Source organism: Passer montanus, unplaced genomic scaffold (assembly GCF_014805655.1).
Source record: "Passer montanus isolate IOZ18808 unplaced genomic scaffold, ASM1480565v1 scaffold127, whole genome shotgun sequence".
Classification (NCBI taxonomy): Eukaryota; Metazoa; Chordata; class Aves; order Passeriformes; family Passeridae; genus Passer; species Passer montanus.
This window is the reverse complement of record NW_024359499.1, coordinates 823,876-838,933: the sequence shown is the minus strand read 5'-3', so window position 1 is coordinate 838,933 and position 15,058 is coordinate 823,876. Positions and strand designations below refer to the sequence as shown.

At 51.6% G+C, this 15,058-nt stretch overlaps 1 protein-coding gene across 1 annotated transcript in view; it reads left to right on the top strand.

Annotated features, from left to right (window-relative positions):
* KDM5B (lysine demethylase 5B) overlaps positions 1-7,249 on the top strand; it is a 52,135-nt gene extending 44,886 nt beyond the window's left edge. Inside the window, 5 exon segments of the mRNA XM_039698512.1 lie at positions 974-1,459; positions 3,299-3,410; positions 4,700-4,854; positions 5,508-5,834; positions 6,384-7,249. Of these exon segments, the coding sequence (XP_039554446.1) occupies positions 974-1,459; positions 3,299-3,410; positions 4,700-4,854; positions 5,508-5,834; positions 6,384-6,521 (1,218 nt within the window). The 3' untranslated portion in view covers positions 6,522-7,249.
* Positions 7,250-15,058: the final 7,809 nt, after the last annotated feature.

The window sequence follows — 15,058 nt, the reverse complement described above, 5'->3', positions numbered from 1 at the left end:
GCAGTCCCAGGGGCTGCACCCAGGAGAGGGGGGTCATTCAGTGTGGCAGGGTTTGCTTCTGGCACATGAGGGGAACCAGAACCTTCCCACACTCCCAGCCCAGCTCAGCACCTGTGTGCACATTGGAATGTGCTGTGCCCCAGTCCCACGTCTGCCCAGGGTGGACACAGCTGTCTAATTTTTCCAGAGATTATTTTAGTCCAGGAATTATGCTTGAAAGCTATGGTGTGAGAAATAACCACTTTGTATATATCTATAAACCCTCTTTGGTACATTTATATACATTATAGTTAGTTGCAGCTAGTTTGCACAGCCTTTATGGAACTGAAATATATAGGAGCTGTCTTTATAGGAGCTAGTGCTAAAGATTCCTGAAAAAAGGATCATGAACATCTTCAGAGAGGGTAAACAGCACATCCAGGATACACCTGAACTTTGTCTGCTGTTCACAATCCCCAGAGCAAGTTCATAGGTCAGGGCATGGCCTTGAGCACTGGGAAGCATGTACAAAGTGAGGGTGAGAGGTACATTTGCATTTGTGAAAACTGCCCAGGAAGCTTTTCTGAGTATCCAAAGTCAGACAGTTGAGACACACATTCCCAGAGCAGTGTTTGCAAGCCAGACTTGCACTTCAGGATTTGAGCTGCTTGAAGGCAGACTGTGTTTTTGTATTACAAAACACAAAAGCTTGGAAGAGAGAAGGGGTTAGGAGCTATTTTTTTATGAAGGGTCAAGCTTTTTCTCTCAGGGTCTCATGAGAAAATGGAAGGGAATTGAAGTCACACCATGGCAGATCCCCAGTGCTGCCCCTCCAATCCCATTTGCTGCCCCACCGCACATCCCCATCCTTGCTTCATTCTAACATTTAAAGCCCTGGAGACTGATGTGTGTTGGGTGACGGAGCAGAGGGCACCCTGTTTGTTTGTGACAAGCAGTGCTCCCTTGGAGATGCCATCCTTTGCCTCCCTTTCAGATGGCCACGCTGGGAGAGGCGCGGCTGAGGGAGATGGAGGCGCTGCGCGCCCTGCGAGCCGCCAACGAGGTGAAGGCGCTGTCGAGCGAGGAGGACGCCGAGCTCAAGGTGTGTCTGTGCCAGAAGGAGCCGGCTGCTCCCATGATCCAGTGTGAGCTCTGCAGGGGCTTCTTCCACACGGGCTGCGTGCCGGCGGCCGGCGCGGCGCCGGGGCCGCGCGTGTGGCTGTGCCCGCAGTGCCGGCGCTCCGAGAAGCCGCCGCTGGAGCGGATCCTGCCGCTGCTGGCGGCCCTGCAGCGCATCCGCGTGCGCCTGCCCGAGGGGGACGCCCTGCGCTACATGATCGAGAGAACTGTGAACTGGCAGCACAGAGCACAACAAATGTTGTATTCAGGGAATCTCAAACGCATCCAGGACAAAGTTGGCTCAGGATTACTGTACAGCAGGTGGCAAGCCTCGGCGGGCCAGCTGCCAGAGACAAACAAGGTGAGGCTGGGCCGGGGATGGGCTTGTGGCACTGGGAGCACGGGGTCGTGAGGACAGGGGGTGACACTGCTCTGGCTTTCAGTCTGCTGTACCTCCCTACAGTAAGTCCCCACAAGGCAGAGGGGTTGTTCCTGCGCTGTGGCTGTCAGGAGCTGGGTCCTGCTGTGCTCCTCAGTCAGGGTGTGTGTGCCCCAGCAGCAGCTTGGTGCTCCCTTCTGCTGGAGTCCAGGGACAGCTCCTCCCAAAGAGCCTGCTTTCCCCTCTCTTCTTCCAGCTCCTGTGTTCTGCTGTGACACCACTAATGACAGAGCTGCTGAGTTATTGTTTCTGGAGTGCTTACTATTCCGTTGGTCTTTATATTCTGCTCCTACAAGTATTCAAATCAGTGTTGAGAATTACTGACAGAGGCACAAACTGTCCTGTGCATTACCAGTTTGGCTCTCAGACAAAGTTGTTTTCAACAAAGTGTCTTCATCCTTTGCTGCCTCTCCTCACTTCTGCTAGACCTCCCAAGCTGAATATCCTGCTCATATTGCTGGGTTTAGGCACAGCAGCTGTTCAGGTGGGGTAGTGAGCGAGTTTGTCTTTTTTCAGTGAAGATCTTTCAGCAAAAAGCCCACATAAAGAAGGAAAGGAGGTAAATAATTTTCCCGAGAATAACAAATGCAGAAAAATAGCAGAAATCAATGTTCTGTGCTGTATGAAGAACATGAAACACCCCAAAATGGAACGTACTCTGTTGGTTTTACATTTTGAAACACCTTAGTTTAGCTAGTCCAGTCCAGCTACAGTTAGGCTGTGTTTCTTACGTTAAAACACAAACTTAGATTAAAACACAAGCCTCCACAGCACCTGACAAGAGCATTGCAGCTGCTTCTCATTCACCCAACTGTGCCAGTGGCTAGTGGACCAAATTTTTCAAACAGACAAGTCAAGATACAGAAATTAAAATGTGTTTAGGTATTTAAGAGATATTTTTTGGTCATTTAGGTCTAAAAGTATAATTTTGCTAGGTTAGCTAGTGCAGCTGAAAAGATCTGGCCAAGATTTTGGAAATAGAAGTTGATGTTCTGGCAAGAAATTGAAACAGTTTTGTTTTATTGGCTGATGGTGTTAGCTCAGAGTGGATCTGTGAGGTTCCTCCCACCCAGAGCAGTGTAACCATTTTTGAGGGGTCTGGACCTTAAGTCAGTAAACCTGCCAAATCAGGGTGTTTCTGGCTGAGCTTGTCCAGGTCCTTGTGACTACATTTCCCAAGTCAGAGGTCCCTGGGAAGCTCAGTGGAAGAGCCTCTGACCAGGTCCCCCTGCCTGGGTCCCTCAGTGTCCCTCAGGGACCCCCCTGAGCCAGGGCCCCAGCAGGTGTGAGCTGAAACTTCAGTCTCCATGGATTTGAGGTGGTTTTCTGGTGAATCTGGTGTCTCACCATGGCTGTCCTGTCCTGTCCCAGTCCTGTTCTCCCTGTCACCTGGGCTAATTCAGCACTCACTGAAGCTCTTCAGTAACCACTGGAGTTGGGCTGCTTTGACACTGGCCAAAGTGAGAACGTGGGTGAGTTTGGAAATTCCCTTGGGAGCAGCAGTAGGGATTGAGGAGAGCCTTATTCTGCAAGGGGCCCAGGCACTTGGCTAGTGAGGCAGAGGGTGTTGTGGAAGGTTCCTGGTGAGATGCCCCTGGCAGTGTCAGTAGGTGCAGGGATTGCTGTTGGCATGTCCCTGCAGTCTTTTGGACTAGATACAAGATTTCAGTAGCTGTAAGAGAAACAAGTGTTGATCCTATCACAGTTATTCTGCATTTCAAACTCCACATTTAGTGAAACTATCTGTGTTTTGTTTTCTAGGTGTCACAGACAATTGGGGCAATGTCATTCTCCATGCCTCATGACTGGGATAACAGAACCATGTATTTGCATTCTCCATTCTCTACAGGACAGCACTGCATCCCACTTCATGGTTTGTAATCTTCACTTTGGTTTGGGAGATTTCCCCCTGCCCCTTCCTTTTTTCCCCATGTTTGGTGGGGCAGGGAGGGTGTCCTGGTCACCAGGAAGTGGCTGAGCAGGCCTGTGACTGCATAGCCCTGGTGGCTGTTCCTCCATCTCCTCAGCAGCTTTGGAGCTCAGTGTCCAGCCTTGGCAGAGGGGGGTGCATTGCTCAAGGATGGAAATTCCCCATGTGTAATGAAAAGCTGTGGCACAATGGGATGAGGAATCAGGAGGGCTGGCCCCTTCCCACAAGAACAGCTCCCCCAGACTGTGCCCCAGCCCAGCTGCAGAAGGGGGAAGGAAAGAGGAGGGGCCACTGGAAGTGCAGGAGGTGGATGGGAACAGCAGGGATGAGGTGCTGGAGCCCATGGGATAATGCACAGGACATGAGTCCATGTGAGCTTTGCTGCAGCACAACTGTCCAGAGACTGGACATGGGGCTGCTCTGCTCTGCTGGGGTCATTCAGCTCTGGGCCATCCTCACCACAGACAAGCTGTGCATCATTTTATGACTGTGACAGAAATTATTTATCATTTCTTCTCTCCTCATGCATAATGCTCCAGGGATACAAGTCTAGACTTACCTTCATGTCTGTGCAGCTCAGTCCATACCGTGTTAGAAAAGCCATTTCAGTGGAATGTTACAGTTCACATCAAACAAGGCAGTTCTTTGTGTCACCGGGTTTATTTTTCATATTTAAGGTGTAGTGTATTAATAAGCTGTTACTTATGCAAAGATTTTGGCCTCTCCAGCTGGGAGTGTTTCAGAGCCCTGCATGAGCTTTGGGTCTTTGGAGCCAGTAGTAGCAGTGGGTAGTGACCATAGAGCAGGACCTTGTCATCAGGCTTGTCTTCAGCCTTCCTTCCTCTCCTCTCATGGCTTGCTGTGCAGGCCTCACTCAGTTTGTTCATGTTACCCTCTCCTTAGGTCCTGAGGGGATTGTCACACTCCTGCAGCTCCTGAAGCAGGAGAATTTGCCAGGAATGATGGCAATGCCTTATCCTTGAACCAGCAGGGAATGGAAGCATGGCAGGGTGCTGAGCCACAGTGCAGGAGCTTCTGTGCAAGCCTTTATCTTTCCTTTTACCCCTGCTGTTAAAAATGAGCAGTCAAGAGGGAGCAGATAAGAACTAATTCATGCAGTTGCAGATTTAAAGTCTTTCACAATTTTTTGTTGTGATACCAGAGATTTTTCATTATCTGTGCAGTTCTTGTCACTGAAGAATTGCTGCTGTGTCTCTTATGTTTCACACTAGTGGTTAGCACCGAGCTGGACGAGCTGATGATGGAAGCCCAGCTGCTGCAGGTTTCTCTGCCCGAGATCCAGGAGCTGTACCAGGCCCTGTTCACGAAGCAGAGCCCGGCCCTGCAGCCAGAGCAGAGGTCACCCAGCACAGCCACAAGTGACAAGGCAAGTGTCCAACAGCAGCACTGAGCTGGGGCACCCTGGGGAAGGGCTGTGCCTCAGCCCTTGGGCTTTACTGGGCTTTGTGAGTGTGGCTGCACTTCCACAAAAATACATTTTCCTTGTGCAAAAGGAGTCAAGAAGTTGGTAATAAATTAGTTACAAAATAATGAATACAATTTGTGGCCTAATACATTTTTGAAATTTAGATACGTGTTTATGGTCAGTCTGTGTACTTTACATACATCTGTCCTGATTTCTGCAGAATCCCAGACTGGCTTGGGTTGGAAGGGACCTTAAAGCTCATTTTGTTCCACCCCTTGCCATGGGCAGGGACAACTTCCACTAGATCAGATTGTTCCAAGTCCCATCCTGGCCTTGAACACTTGACTCTTGTCCTATGTTGAGGCTTTCCAAGGCAGCTGCTGTGGAAGCTGTGGGCTCACAGGCAGGAAATGAGGATGGTTTTCTCTCTGAGTTCTGTCCCTGGTGCCTGACCCTGCCCTTGGCTCCTCGTACACATCTCATGCTACTGAAAATGCAGCACTGTCAAAACACTGCACTTGTACTTAAACCTATTCCTAAAATCAGGGTATGAAATAACAGGATAATGGGTGTTAGCTGCATAGATCCAACCTTGCCAAATGTCTTTCCCATAGAATGAGTGTTGCCGAGGGAAGAAGGATGGGATTAGTTACATGGAGAGAAAACTGAAGCGGCGTTTCGAGAGAGAGACCTTCTGTGGGGAGAAGAGAGCGAGAGTAAAAAAGATGAGAACACCCAAAAAGAAGAAACTGAAACTGAGTCACTCAAAGGATCTGTGCAGTAACAAACTGGAGAGAGAGCGGGAGCGGCTCCTGGAGCTGCAGCGTTGCAGCGACAGCCACTTGCTGCCCTCAGACACGTCCTTCTCGGAGCAGGAGGACTCTGAGGATGAGGATGCCATCTGCCCAGCTGTGAACTGCCTCCAGCCCGAGGGCGACGAGGTCAGGAGGGGCAGACCCACCATGGTGTTCCTAGTGCTGTGATCTGGGGCAGGGAGCTGCCCTGGGACTGTTGGACTGCTGAAAAGCTGTTCATGAGGGGGCTGAGAGGCCCTGGCTAACCCAGGGCTGTGTCTGTGCAGCTGGGATGGGCAGGACCCACCCCACCTGCCCTCGGGCAGCCGTGTGGCATCAGAACATCTGCACACCATGGGAGGGGGCAGGTGGTTGCTGTGCAGACACTGTGTCCTGGCTGCTCTTGGGATACAGGTGTGGATGGGCTCTGCCTGGGGATCCATGCCTGGGGCTCTGCTCAGGCTGGAAATGGAGAAGAGGGATGCTGAGTCTCTGATAGGTGGGAGAGCAGTGGGGAGATAAAGGAGGGTGTACCCTGCCCGTAGCCCAGGAGAGCAGGGAGCACAGTGAATATCCAGCACCAGCCAGCTGTGGATCAGACATTTCTCATGTGAATAGACCAGGAGCCCCAGGATGACCCACGAGTGTGGGACACTGCCCGGCCCTGCTCTGACCCCTGTGTCTGCTCTTCACCAGGTCGACTGGGTCCAGTGCGACGGCAGCTGCAACCAGTGGTTCCACCAGGTGTGTGTGGGCATCTCCCCAGAGATGGCAGAGAAGGAGGATTACATCTGCGCCAGCTGCGCCGGCAAGGACGCCCAGTGCCGCAAGTGAAACCCCACCAACCCTTCAGGACTCGAGTAAAGAAGGTTCCCAGTTTTCCAGTTAAGCCACAGGGGCTGGTTTTAGAACCAGATTGCAAATGGTGCTACTTCTATCCTTATGGGATCATTTTCCAGAACTCAGAACAATTTTTGACACTTTTGTATTTTCCCTTGATCTGTTTGTGGTTGTTGAGGTTTGAGATGCTGACTGTTTGCAGGGGTTTCCACCGATTGGGAAGGCATTTGACAAATGCACCTTTATTGTACAGCATTCAGGTACCTCTGGGATTTACCGACGTATTTAATTCAGCTTGGTTTGGGTGCAAAAACAAACAAACAAAAAAACCCCTGCACCATGAATTTTCCAATAATCCTCTTTTGAGGAAATCCCTGTTTACTCTGTTAACTCTTTGGAGACTTTAGTTTTTTTCCACTTCGTTTTTCGTAGACTAGGTTTATTTATCTGAGCAATAACTTCTATGTCTGGTTTCAGTGACTGGAATGACAACTGAACAGCGTGTTGCTTCTAGCATTGGTTGATGTACAGACAGCAAATGTTAGATCCTAGTGTCACTGAGGGCCCTGTGATGTAGAAGACAGGAAAAAAAAAATCTGTAAAGTAATTGCCACAGCTGTATTTTGGCTTTCTCCTTTTTTGGGTAGCTTGTATCAAATGTTGCAGTTTATATTGTGGAATAAACCCCTGGTTATGTTATAAAATTAAATGTTGGTGTTTTTAGAGAGTTTGAAATGCAGTTTTATTTCCCTCTGAATCCACACTGCATCGCTGGGTTCTCTTAGCCAAGAAACAATCACCTTCCAAAGAAGCAATGCAGAAGCTGTGGTGATTCTTGTCTGTTCAGGTTTGGAAGGAGGAGAGAGGTCAAAATGTTACACTAAAAAGAAAAAAAAAAAAAGAAAAAAAATGAGGTTTTCCAAGATTTTTGCAAAGCTTTTCCAAAGCTGAAATTATTTGCAGGTTGAATGCATGAAGAATTGAAGCCACAATCTGGGACTTGTCAGGGGCAGGAATGGAGGGTTCACACCGGAAGCAAAGGTTTGGGGCAGCTTCTCCTGCCAGCCCTGCCCAGCTGCAACAAAGCAGAGACCTTCCCTCACTGCCCAGGCTGGTGGCCACAGTGACCTCCTCTGTGGCCCACAGGGAGCTGGCTCTGCACAGCCCAGGCTGGTGGCCACAGCAAGCTGTGCTCTGGGTGGACTCCCTTCAGCTGCTTCCCACCTGCATTTTGCCAGAAGCCTGAGGAATAAGGAGATTTATGGTTCTCCCAAAGGCTCTCCAGGGCCTGTGGCTGGGGCTCTGCAGCTGTGGCACCTCGGTGCTGCCAGAGGAGACTGGAGCTCTGAGCAGCACAGGGCACTTCCCACATGGGGCTGCACCCAAATCCCTTGGAGAGCAATCACTGCAGGACACAGCTGGAAGGGGCTGGTGACAGGGATGTGGCTCCAAGGGCTGCCAGAGGTGGAACTGCTGGAGCCCAGGGAGATGGGAGGGCTGGAGATCTTTGTCCCAGGGAGAGCATTCTCCATGAGAGCTTCTCCTCAGCAGAACCGTGGTGGGCTTGGTGTTCCCTCCACTCATCACCAGGAGGAATTTGCTGGTAAGTTTTTTCTTTGCTGGTTTCACCTCTTTTCCCATGGGCAGAAGTGCACAGAGTCACTGGGGTAGGGCAGAGTCTTGGAACATCTGTGGCTGATGGTGACAGGGAGGGTCTGTGGGTGGGATCAGAACTGTGCAGAAATTTGGTCCCACAGGGGTTTGGTTAGTTTTTGGGGTTTTTTTAAATATAAAAACCAAAACATTAATTTTTGACTGTTAAAAGAATCTTCAGCCTGGCTCAAGTGATGTGTCTGAAAGTGCTGGGGTGAGGGAGAGCCTGTGTACAGGAGTTGTGTCTATGCTTCCATGGTGTAACTGGTCCTTTTAATTTAAGTACCAAAAGGATGCTTTGAGAAATGGGGCTTTTTTCCTTTTTTTTTGCTTGGAAGAATCTTTGTGCAATGCTGGGGTAAAACAGTACTCTGTAGTAACTTCCTTTCAGAGGGGACAGACAGACAAACTGGAGTGGAGCTGGCACAGTGTCTGATGCAGCTGAATCATTACAGATATTTCTCTGTGTCCCCTTTATTTTTTTTTCCATTGAAGAAATGGCTGTTTATCAAAAAATGCCAGAGGAAATGGGATGCAGTTAAGTTCAGCATGGTGATTCCATACAGGACCAGCCATTGTCAGTCTGGGGGTTCAGGGGATCAGAGGAGACTTCTGGGGTCCCAACAGCAGCATTTATTATCAGGATTATTGACGGAGTAGAATTGGAGTGCAACTTTTTGGAAATGGTCACATTGTTGCTTGGAATTTTTCAAGAAATGGAGCCCCAGTCCATAGGTGAGCTGTGCCTGCAGCCCAGGGCTGCTGAAGGATTGGTTCATTTCCTGCTGGAGCTGTGGCCCCTGGACATGGCTGGAGGCTGGAAGAGGTGACAGTGCCTGCCATGCACAGACTCTGCCCGTGGGTTTCATCCCTGTGTGGATGCTCAGACTTGATGAAATCAGGGTTTGACTTCTTTTAAACAAAACAAGAGGGAGATTTGTTCACTTTGGGGTGGGCTCTGCTGTGTGCCCTTTGCACATTCCTCATCCTCAGGGAGCGTGACAAGGGCAGAACATGCTCAGAGTCTGGTAGGTTGAGCTCCCCCTTTCACCCTCCTTTTGTGCACCCCAGATTTCCAAAGGCTAACCCAGAACAGGAAACAGGTTCTCTCACCTCATTCTGCTGCTTTTTTTTATTTATTTTTCTAATGTAGCAATCAAGTACATCAAACCTCCCTGGATTGCTCAGATCCTAAATCTTTATTTAATAAGAATAGTTTATGGCTTCTCCATTTGTTTCCAATCATAAAACAGGACAAAAATGAAATTAAGTAACCCTGCCTGTGGATTTCAGGCTGAAAACTCAGGTTTAAATCCTGCCTGTACCGTGTGCCCAGACTCTGAGATTGTGCCTGTTGTGCCACCTTTAGTCCATGGGATGTTCCTGTGTTGTGTCGTACCCTGGGAGCATCAGAGCAGCCCAGGGTGCTCACACAGCACCTGTGACTCACCAAGGAAGACTCAGGGCTTTGATTCCACCTTCTTAGGTGCTACAAAAGTGCTCCAAGGGGCCCTCTGCTCTGGGGCCAGGCTGGGAGGGCTGGGGGTGTTCAGCCTGCAGAAGAGAAGGCTCTGGGGAGATCTTAGAGCCCCTTCCAGTGCCTAAAGGGACTCCAGGAGAGCTGGAGTGGGACTTGGGACAAGGGATGGGGGGACAGGGCAAGGGGGAATGGCTTCCCACTGCCAGAGGACAGGGTTAGATGGGATGGTGGGAAGGAATTCTTGGCTGTGAGGGTGGGCAGGCTCTGGCACAGGGCCCAGAGCATCTGTGGCTGCCCCTGGATCCCTGGAAGTGTCCAAGGCCAGGCTGGACAAGGCTTGGAGCAACCTGGGACAGTGGAAGGTGTCCCTGCCTGTGGCAGGGGGTGGAACTGGATGGGCTTTGAGGTCCCTTCCAACCCAAACCAGCCAGGAATTCTGTGATTCTATAAGCTTATCCTTTGGATACAGAACATGGAATTCACTTGAAGAATCTCCATCATCCAGGCTTTATGGAAGATAAAACCAACATTGGGGAGCATTTGCTGGGTGCTTGGGCTGCTCCAGGGTCAGTGCAGCTCAGGGAATTGGGGCTTCCAGCAGAGGTTCAACTGCCAGGACCCTGCCAGGGCACACAAAACACCAACAAATGGGAATGATGAATGTTTTGGCTGCAGGAGATATGTCTGTAGGACACAACTACATGTGTCACACAGGATTCAGGAAGAACCTTCTCTAGAGTGCACACACAGCAACATAAGGAGCTGAGAGAGCTCTTGTGTGAATCCAGAAATGAGTGTGCTGTCCTGAAAGAGTGGCTGAGGTACAGCCCTGACAAATGGCAATACACTTCATTTAGAAGGAAACAAGCCTCATACTGAGAGCTCTCCTTGCGCATGTGCACACCTCAGTCTGTGAAGAAACAGCTCCTCACCGAGAGCAGCAATGGAGATAAAAGTCTGGAGGAGGAGATAAAGCAGCCACAGGAGAAGAATGGAACTGCAGGTTCAACACACAGCTGCTCTTAGAGGCAGACAAGACTGGCATCAGGGAGTTCCTGCAAAAAGGCCTTGGGTAAAAGGAACAAATATTTTATGATGAAAAGCAGGTGTGGTCATGTGATAGACTGCCAGGTCCAAAATTCCACTTGCTTAGAGGGAGGATTGCTGCCAGGTGGTTGAAAAGAAATAGTGATGAACCCTAAATTCAGAGGTGCAGCTTCACAAAGGCTCCTGGTGCACCTCAGTTTTTCCAAGTTCTGAAAAACTGTTTACAGTAGTGTTTTAGAGGAATTTAGCTGTTTGTGTAATCATAATACCAGGCCGAATTTTATATACATATACATATATATATATGTGTGTGTGTGTGTGTGTGGTGCTTGTTTGTTGAAATCTGTGAGAGCTGGGTTTCTAAACAGGTAAAAGTAAAAGCAGCGTGTGTGGTGCTTGTTTGTTGAAATCTGTGAGAGCTGGGCTTCTAAACAGGTAAAAGTAAAAGCCCCTTGTTTAAGGCACATGGAATTCACTTGAAGTCTCTCCATCATCCAGGCTTTATTGAAGATAAAACCAATATTGGAGAGTGTGGGTCAACTGTTTGGGCTGCTTTGGTGTCTGTTGGGATTTTGGCTTTTCATGTTTTTGTTACTCTCTGGAATTAAATTTTAACCAAGCAGGGGACAGGCTGGGCTAGCACCTTCTAACCCAGGCTGATCCTTTCCCTGCTCCATGTGCTGCCCTGATATTTCTAGGGGGCTTTTTGCTGGTTCCAGTAGTCCCATGCCACCTTCCTGTGGGGTCTGCCTGGGGATGGGTCTGTGGGGGGAGCTCAGAGCTGTGCTTTGAGCTGAAACAGCAAAAGCAGAAACAGGGAGTTCATCATAAAACACCTTTGCATGCCAAGAATGTCCTTTTGTGGTGAGGGAACTGTCCCCCTAAAGAAGGTCAGAAGAAGGGATGACAGCACTGGGACTGGGCTCGGAGGCAGAAGTCTTTGACCAGCAAGCTCTGAGTGCTGACTTTGCATGAGGGATCCCTGCAGAAACCTGTGAAGAGCCCGTGCAGTGCCCAAAGGGGTGGGAATTCAAACCTGGAAAAGTCTGGAAGGTTCAAATAAATGGAATTTCTACAAGTACAGAAAGATGAGTCAACGCTTTCAGAGTGGTTATGCATCACTTCAGCTAAAAGGAGCTGGGCTAGGCTGGCATTGCTCTGGGATACCCCTCCTCTCCCTAAACCTCATCTCTGTTTTTGCAATGTGTTTGTAAGGCAGAGGAAACTGTTGCCATTGTGATCATTTTTGTCCCTTCCAAACAGATACTTGCAGAGATGTGTCAGGTCTGATGCTGGCACTGAGAGGCAGTGAGAGCCTGGTGTGATGGGATCGGAGAACCACAGACTCAGCAGGGCTGCAAAAGCCCCCCGAGAGCATTGAGTCCAACCCCTCCCCCAGCACTGCCACGTTCCCCACTAACCATGTCCCAAGTGCCACATCCAACATCTTTTGAAACTCCCAGGGATGGTGACTCCACCACTGCAGCTGGGCCAGGGCCTGACCACCCTTTGGGGAAGACATTTTCCCTCATATCCAACCTGAACCTCCCCTGGAGCAACTCGAGGCTGCTGCTTCTTGTCCTGTCCCTTGTTTCCTGGGAGAGGAGATCTGGACCTCCTGCCTCACTGATTTTGGTGCAGCAGCAGCTCACTTACGCTCTCCATTAAGCTGAAATCCTGGGACAGTGCAGAGATGAGTGATGACCCTGAGCTTGCACAAGTCACACTTATATAAACAGGTATTTATTCTTCCAACAGAAGCAGCATTTTGGATTGGGAAGAACAAGAGAGAAAAATCAAATATTCCCCTTGCAGAGACCTCTCTGGGGCCAGCAATGACAGAGGAATGAATGGCAGGAGCTCTCTGGTTGTGCCACTCAGGGCAGGGCCCAGTCTGGGTGGAGCAGCGTGGCTGAAATGTGCCCTTCTCTTGCTACAAAATCCCTGCCCGTGGTGGTTGTGGCCATCCCATGGTTGGGAGTGGTCTCTCTGTGCACTCTGTGCTCTGCCAGGGAGAGCAGGGCTTGTCTGGGGTGTGGGCAGGGCTGGCAGGGCCTGAGCCCCTGCTCCTGTTTATCTGGGGGGAAAGGTGGGGCCCACCAGCCCAACTCCTGCAGAAGGAAATCTGACTTCATTCTTGAGCAATTTGTGTGAGGTGGGAATTGATTGCTCTCACCACAGCTGCCCAGGCTGTGTCTTGGGTGAGCACGGAGGAGCTTCCAGAGGCACTTTGTGTCCCCTCTGCTGGCTTTGCTGATGTGAAGCTGCCCTTGCAGGACCTGCCAGGGCTGGAGACCAGGCAGGGAGGGTGAGGAGGGGGCTCCAGGGGGGCCAGGGGCTGGTGCTGGGCAGGTGGGCTCTGCCCTGTGGGTTCTGGTGCCAATGTGTGCTGGCAGAGGGGAAGGGCTGGAGCTGGGGGGCTGCAGGACACACATTGAGCCTGCAGGGAGCAGAGCCCAGGCTTGGGTTTGTGCAGGATCTCAAGCTGCTCCCTCTGCTTTTACAGAAAATCTTCAATTCAGGTTGCAGAAGTGATGTGGGTGGAATTGCAGAATCCCAGACTGGCTGGGGTTGGAAGGGACCTTAAAGCCCATCTTGTTCCACCCTGGGCTGGTGGAAGGGACGCCTTCCACTAGACCAGGTGTCTCCAAGCCCTGTCCAGCCTGGACATTTGTTATTAGACAGTACAAGAGCAAGACTGAACCCCAAGTACTGCTGGTGGCAGCACATCGGTGACCAGGGGCTCCCTTGATAAACCCCAGAGCTTTCAAACAGGAGCTGCTGTGGGCAGGGAGAGCATCCCTCACCACGGGCTGGGATCTGATCCCTGGGCTCTCAGGGAAAGAGGGGCTCCCCCAGACTGGAGGGGGCCTGAGTGCCACGGTGCAGCAGCACAGGGCTCCTGGGACAGAGAGGGCGATGGAACATTGCCAGGGGCTTGTGATGGAGTCCCCGTGCCTGGAGGTGCCCCAGGGTGACTGGACACGGCACTCGGTGCTCTGGGCTGCTGACAAGGATGATCCTGGGGGCTTTTCCAATCTGAGTGGTTCTGTGGTTCGCTGAACGTGGCTGCCAGGCTCATCCCTGCTACTGAACTGTGTCTGTAATGGTTTGGTCACAAAAATTTGTCATATTCCTGGGGACTTAGCAACCAAACCATTACTGGACACAGAAAATGTCACAATGTTTTTCCCACAGTGTTTGGGAACTGCTATCCCCATCCTAAAACACAATTCCATCACCATCCCCAGGTAAGAAACCCACTTTGCATGGGTCAATACTGCTTTTAATACTCACAATGCTTTGTGAAATTGCTTGTACTTCCTGAATGAACAGCTGCAGAGAGCAGAGGTGGGCTCCTCAAGGCTCACACTGGCTGTTCAGCACATCTGTGTGCTGGGAAGCAGGTTGTGAGGGTTTTCCCCCTGTGCCTGGTCCCTGCACCCGGGGCAGCCCCTGCTCTGGCCTCGCTGGGGGCTGCAGGTGCTGCACAGGACCCTGGCACTGCCTCGGTCCCTGCTGCCCCTGTGGGGCAGGGAGCACCCAAGAGCCCTGGATGCTCCTGGGGGAAAAGGACAAAAGTCAGAGGGTCCACAAAAAATCAAAGTTTTATTGGTAAAACACACACTTGTCAGAGAAATTGCTCTGTTAATCCCTGATCTACTCTATCAGCCCACGGCAGTGGGTTTGGATAAGGGGGGAAGGAGGAAAGGGAAGAGAGAAATGAGGAGATTAATTAAAGAGAGAGAGCAATCAGTCAGTCAGTCAGTCAGTCAGCAGTCCTGGCTCCAGCAATTGATCCTGCAGTCCGCCCCGGCCCGCGGGGTGTGCGGGCTCCTGCCTGAGGGTTGCATTTCCCGGGTCTCTGGTTCCCGGCGCAGCCCGCTCGTCCGGGGCTGTGAGGGCTGTGAGGGGCTGTGAGGGGCTGTGAAGGGCTGTGAGGGGCTGTGAGGGGCTGTGAGGGGCTGTGAGGGCTGTGAGGGGCTGTGAGGGGCTCTGAGGGGCGGGGCGGGGCTGGGAGGGGCTTCCCGGGTCTCTGGTTCCCGGCGCAGCCCGCTCCTCCGGGGCTGTGAGGGCTGTGAGGGGCTGTGAGGGCTGTGAGGGGCTGTGAGGGGCTGTGAGGGTGACGGCCGCGCACTGCCCTGCCGGCCTCGCCCTGCGCGGGCCCGCACTGCGCTGTGCCGACCGCCGGGAGCCCGGCCGGGAGGTTTGTGCCGGAGGAGCGCTGCCCTGCCCGGCAGGTCCCTTGTCCCGCCCGGGTTCGGCATTCCCGGCCCTTCCCGAGCTCGGCGCCGCTCCCGACCCGCCATGGCCGCGGTCCGCCGCGCCGCCAGGGGGCGCGGTGCGCGGG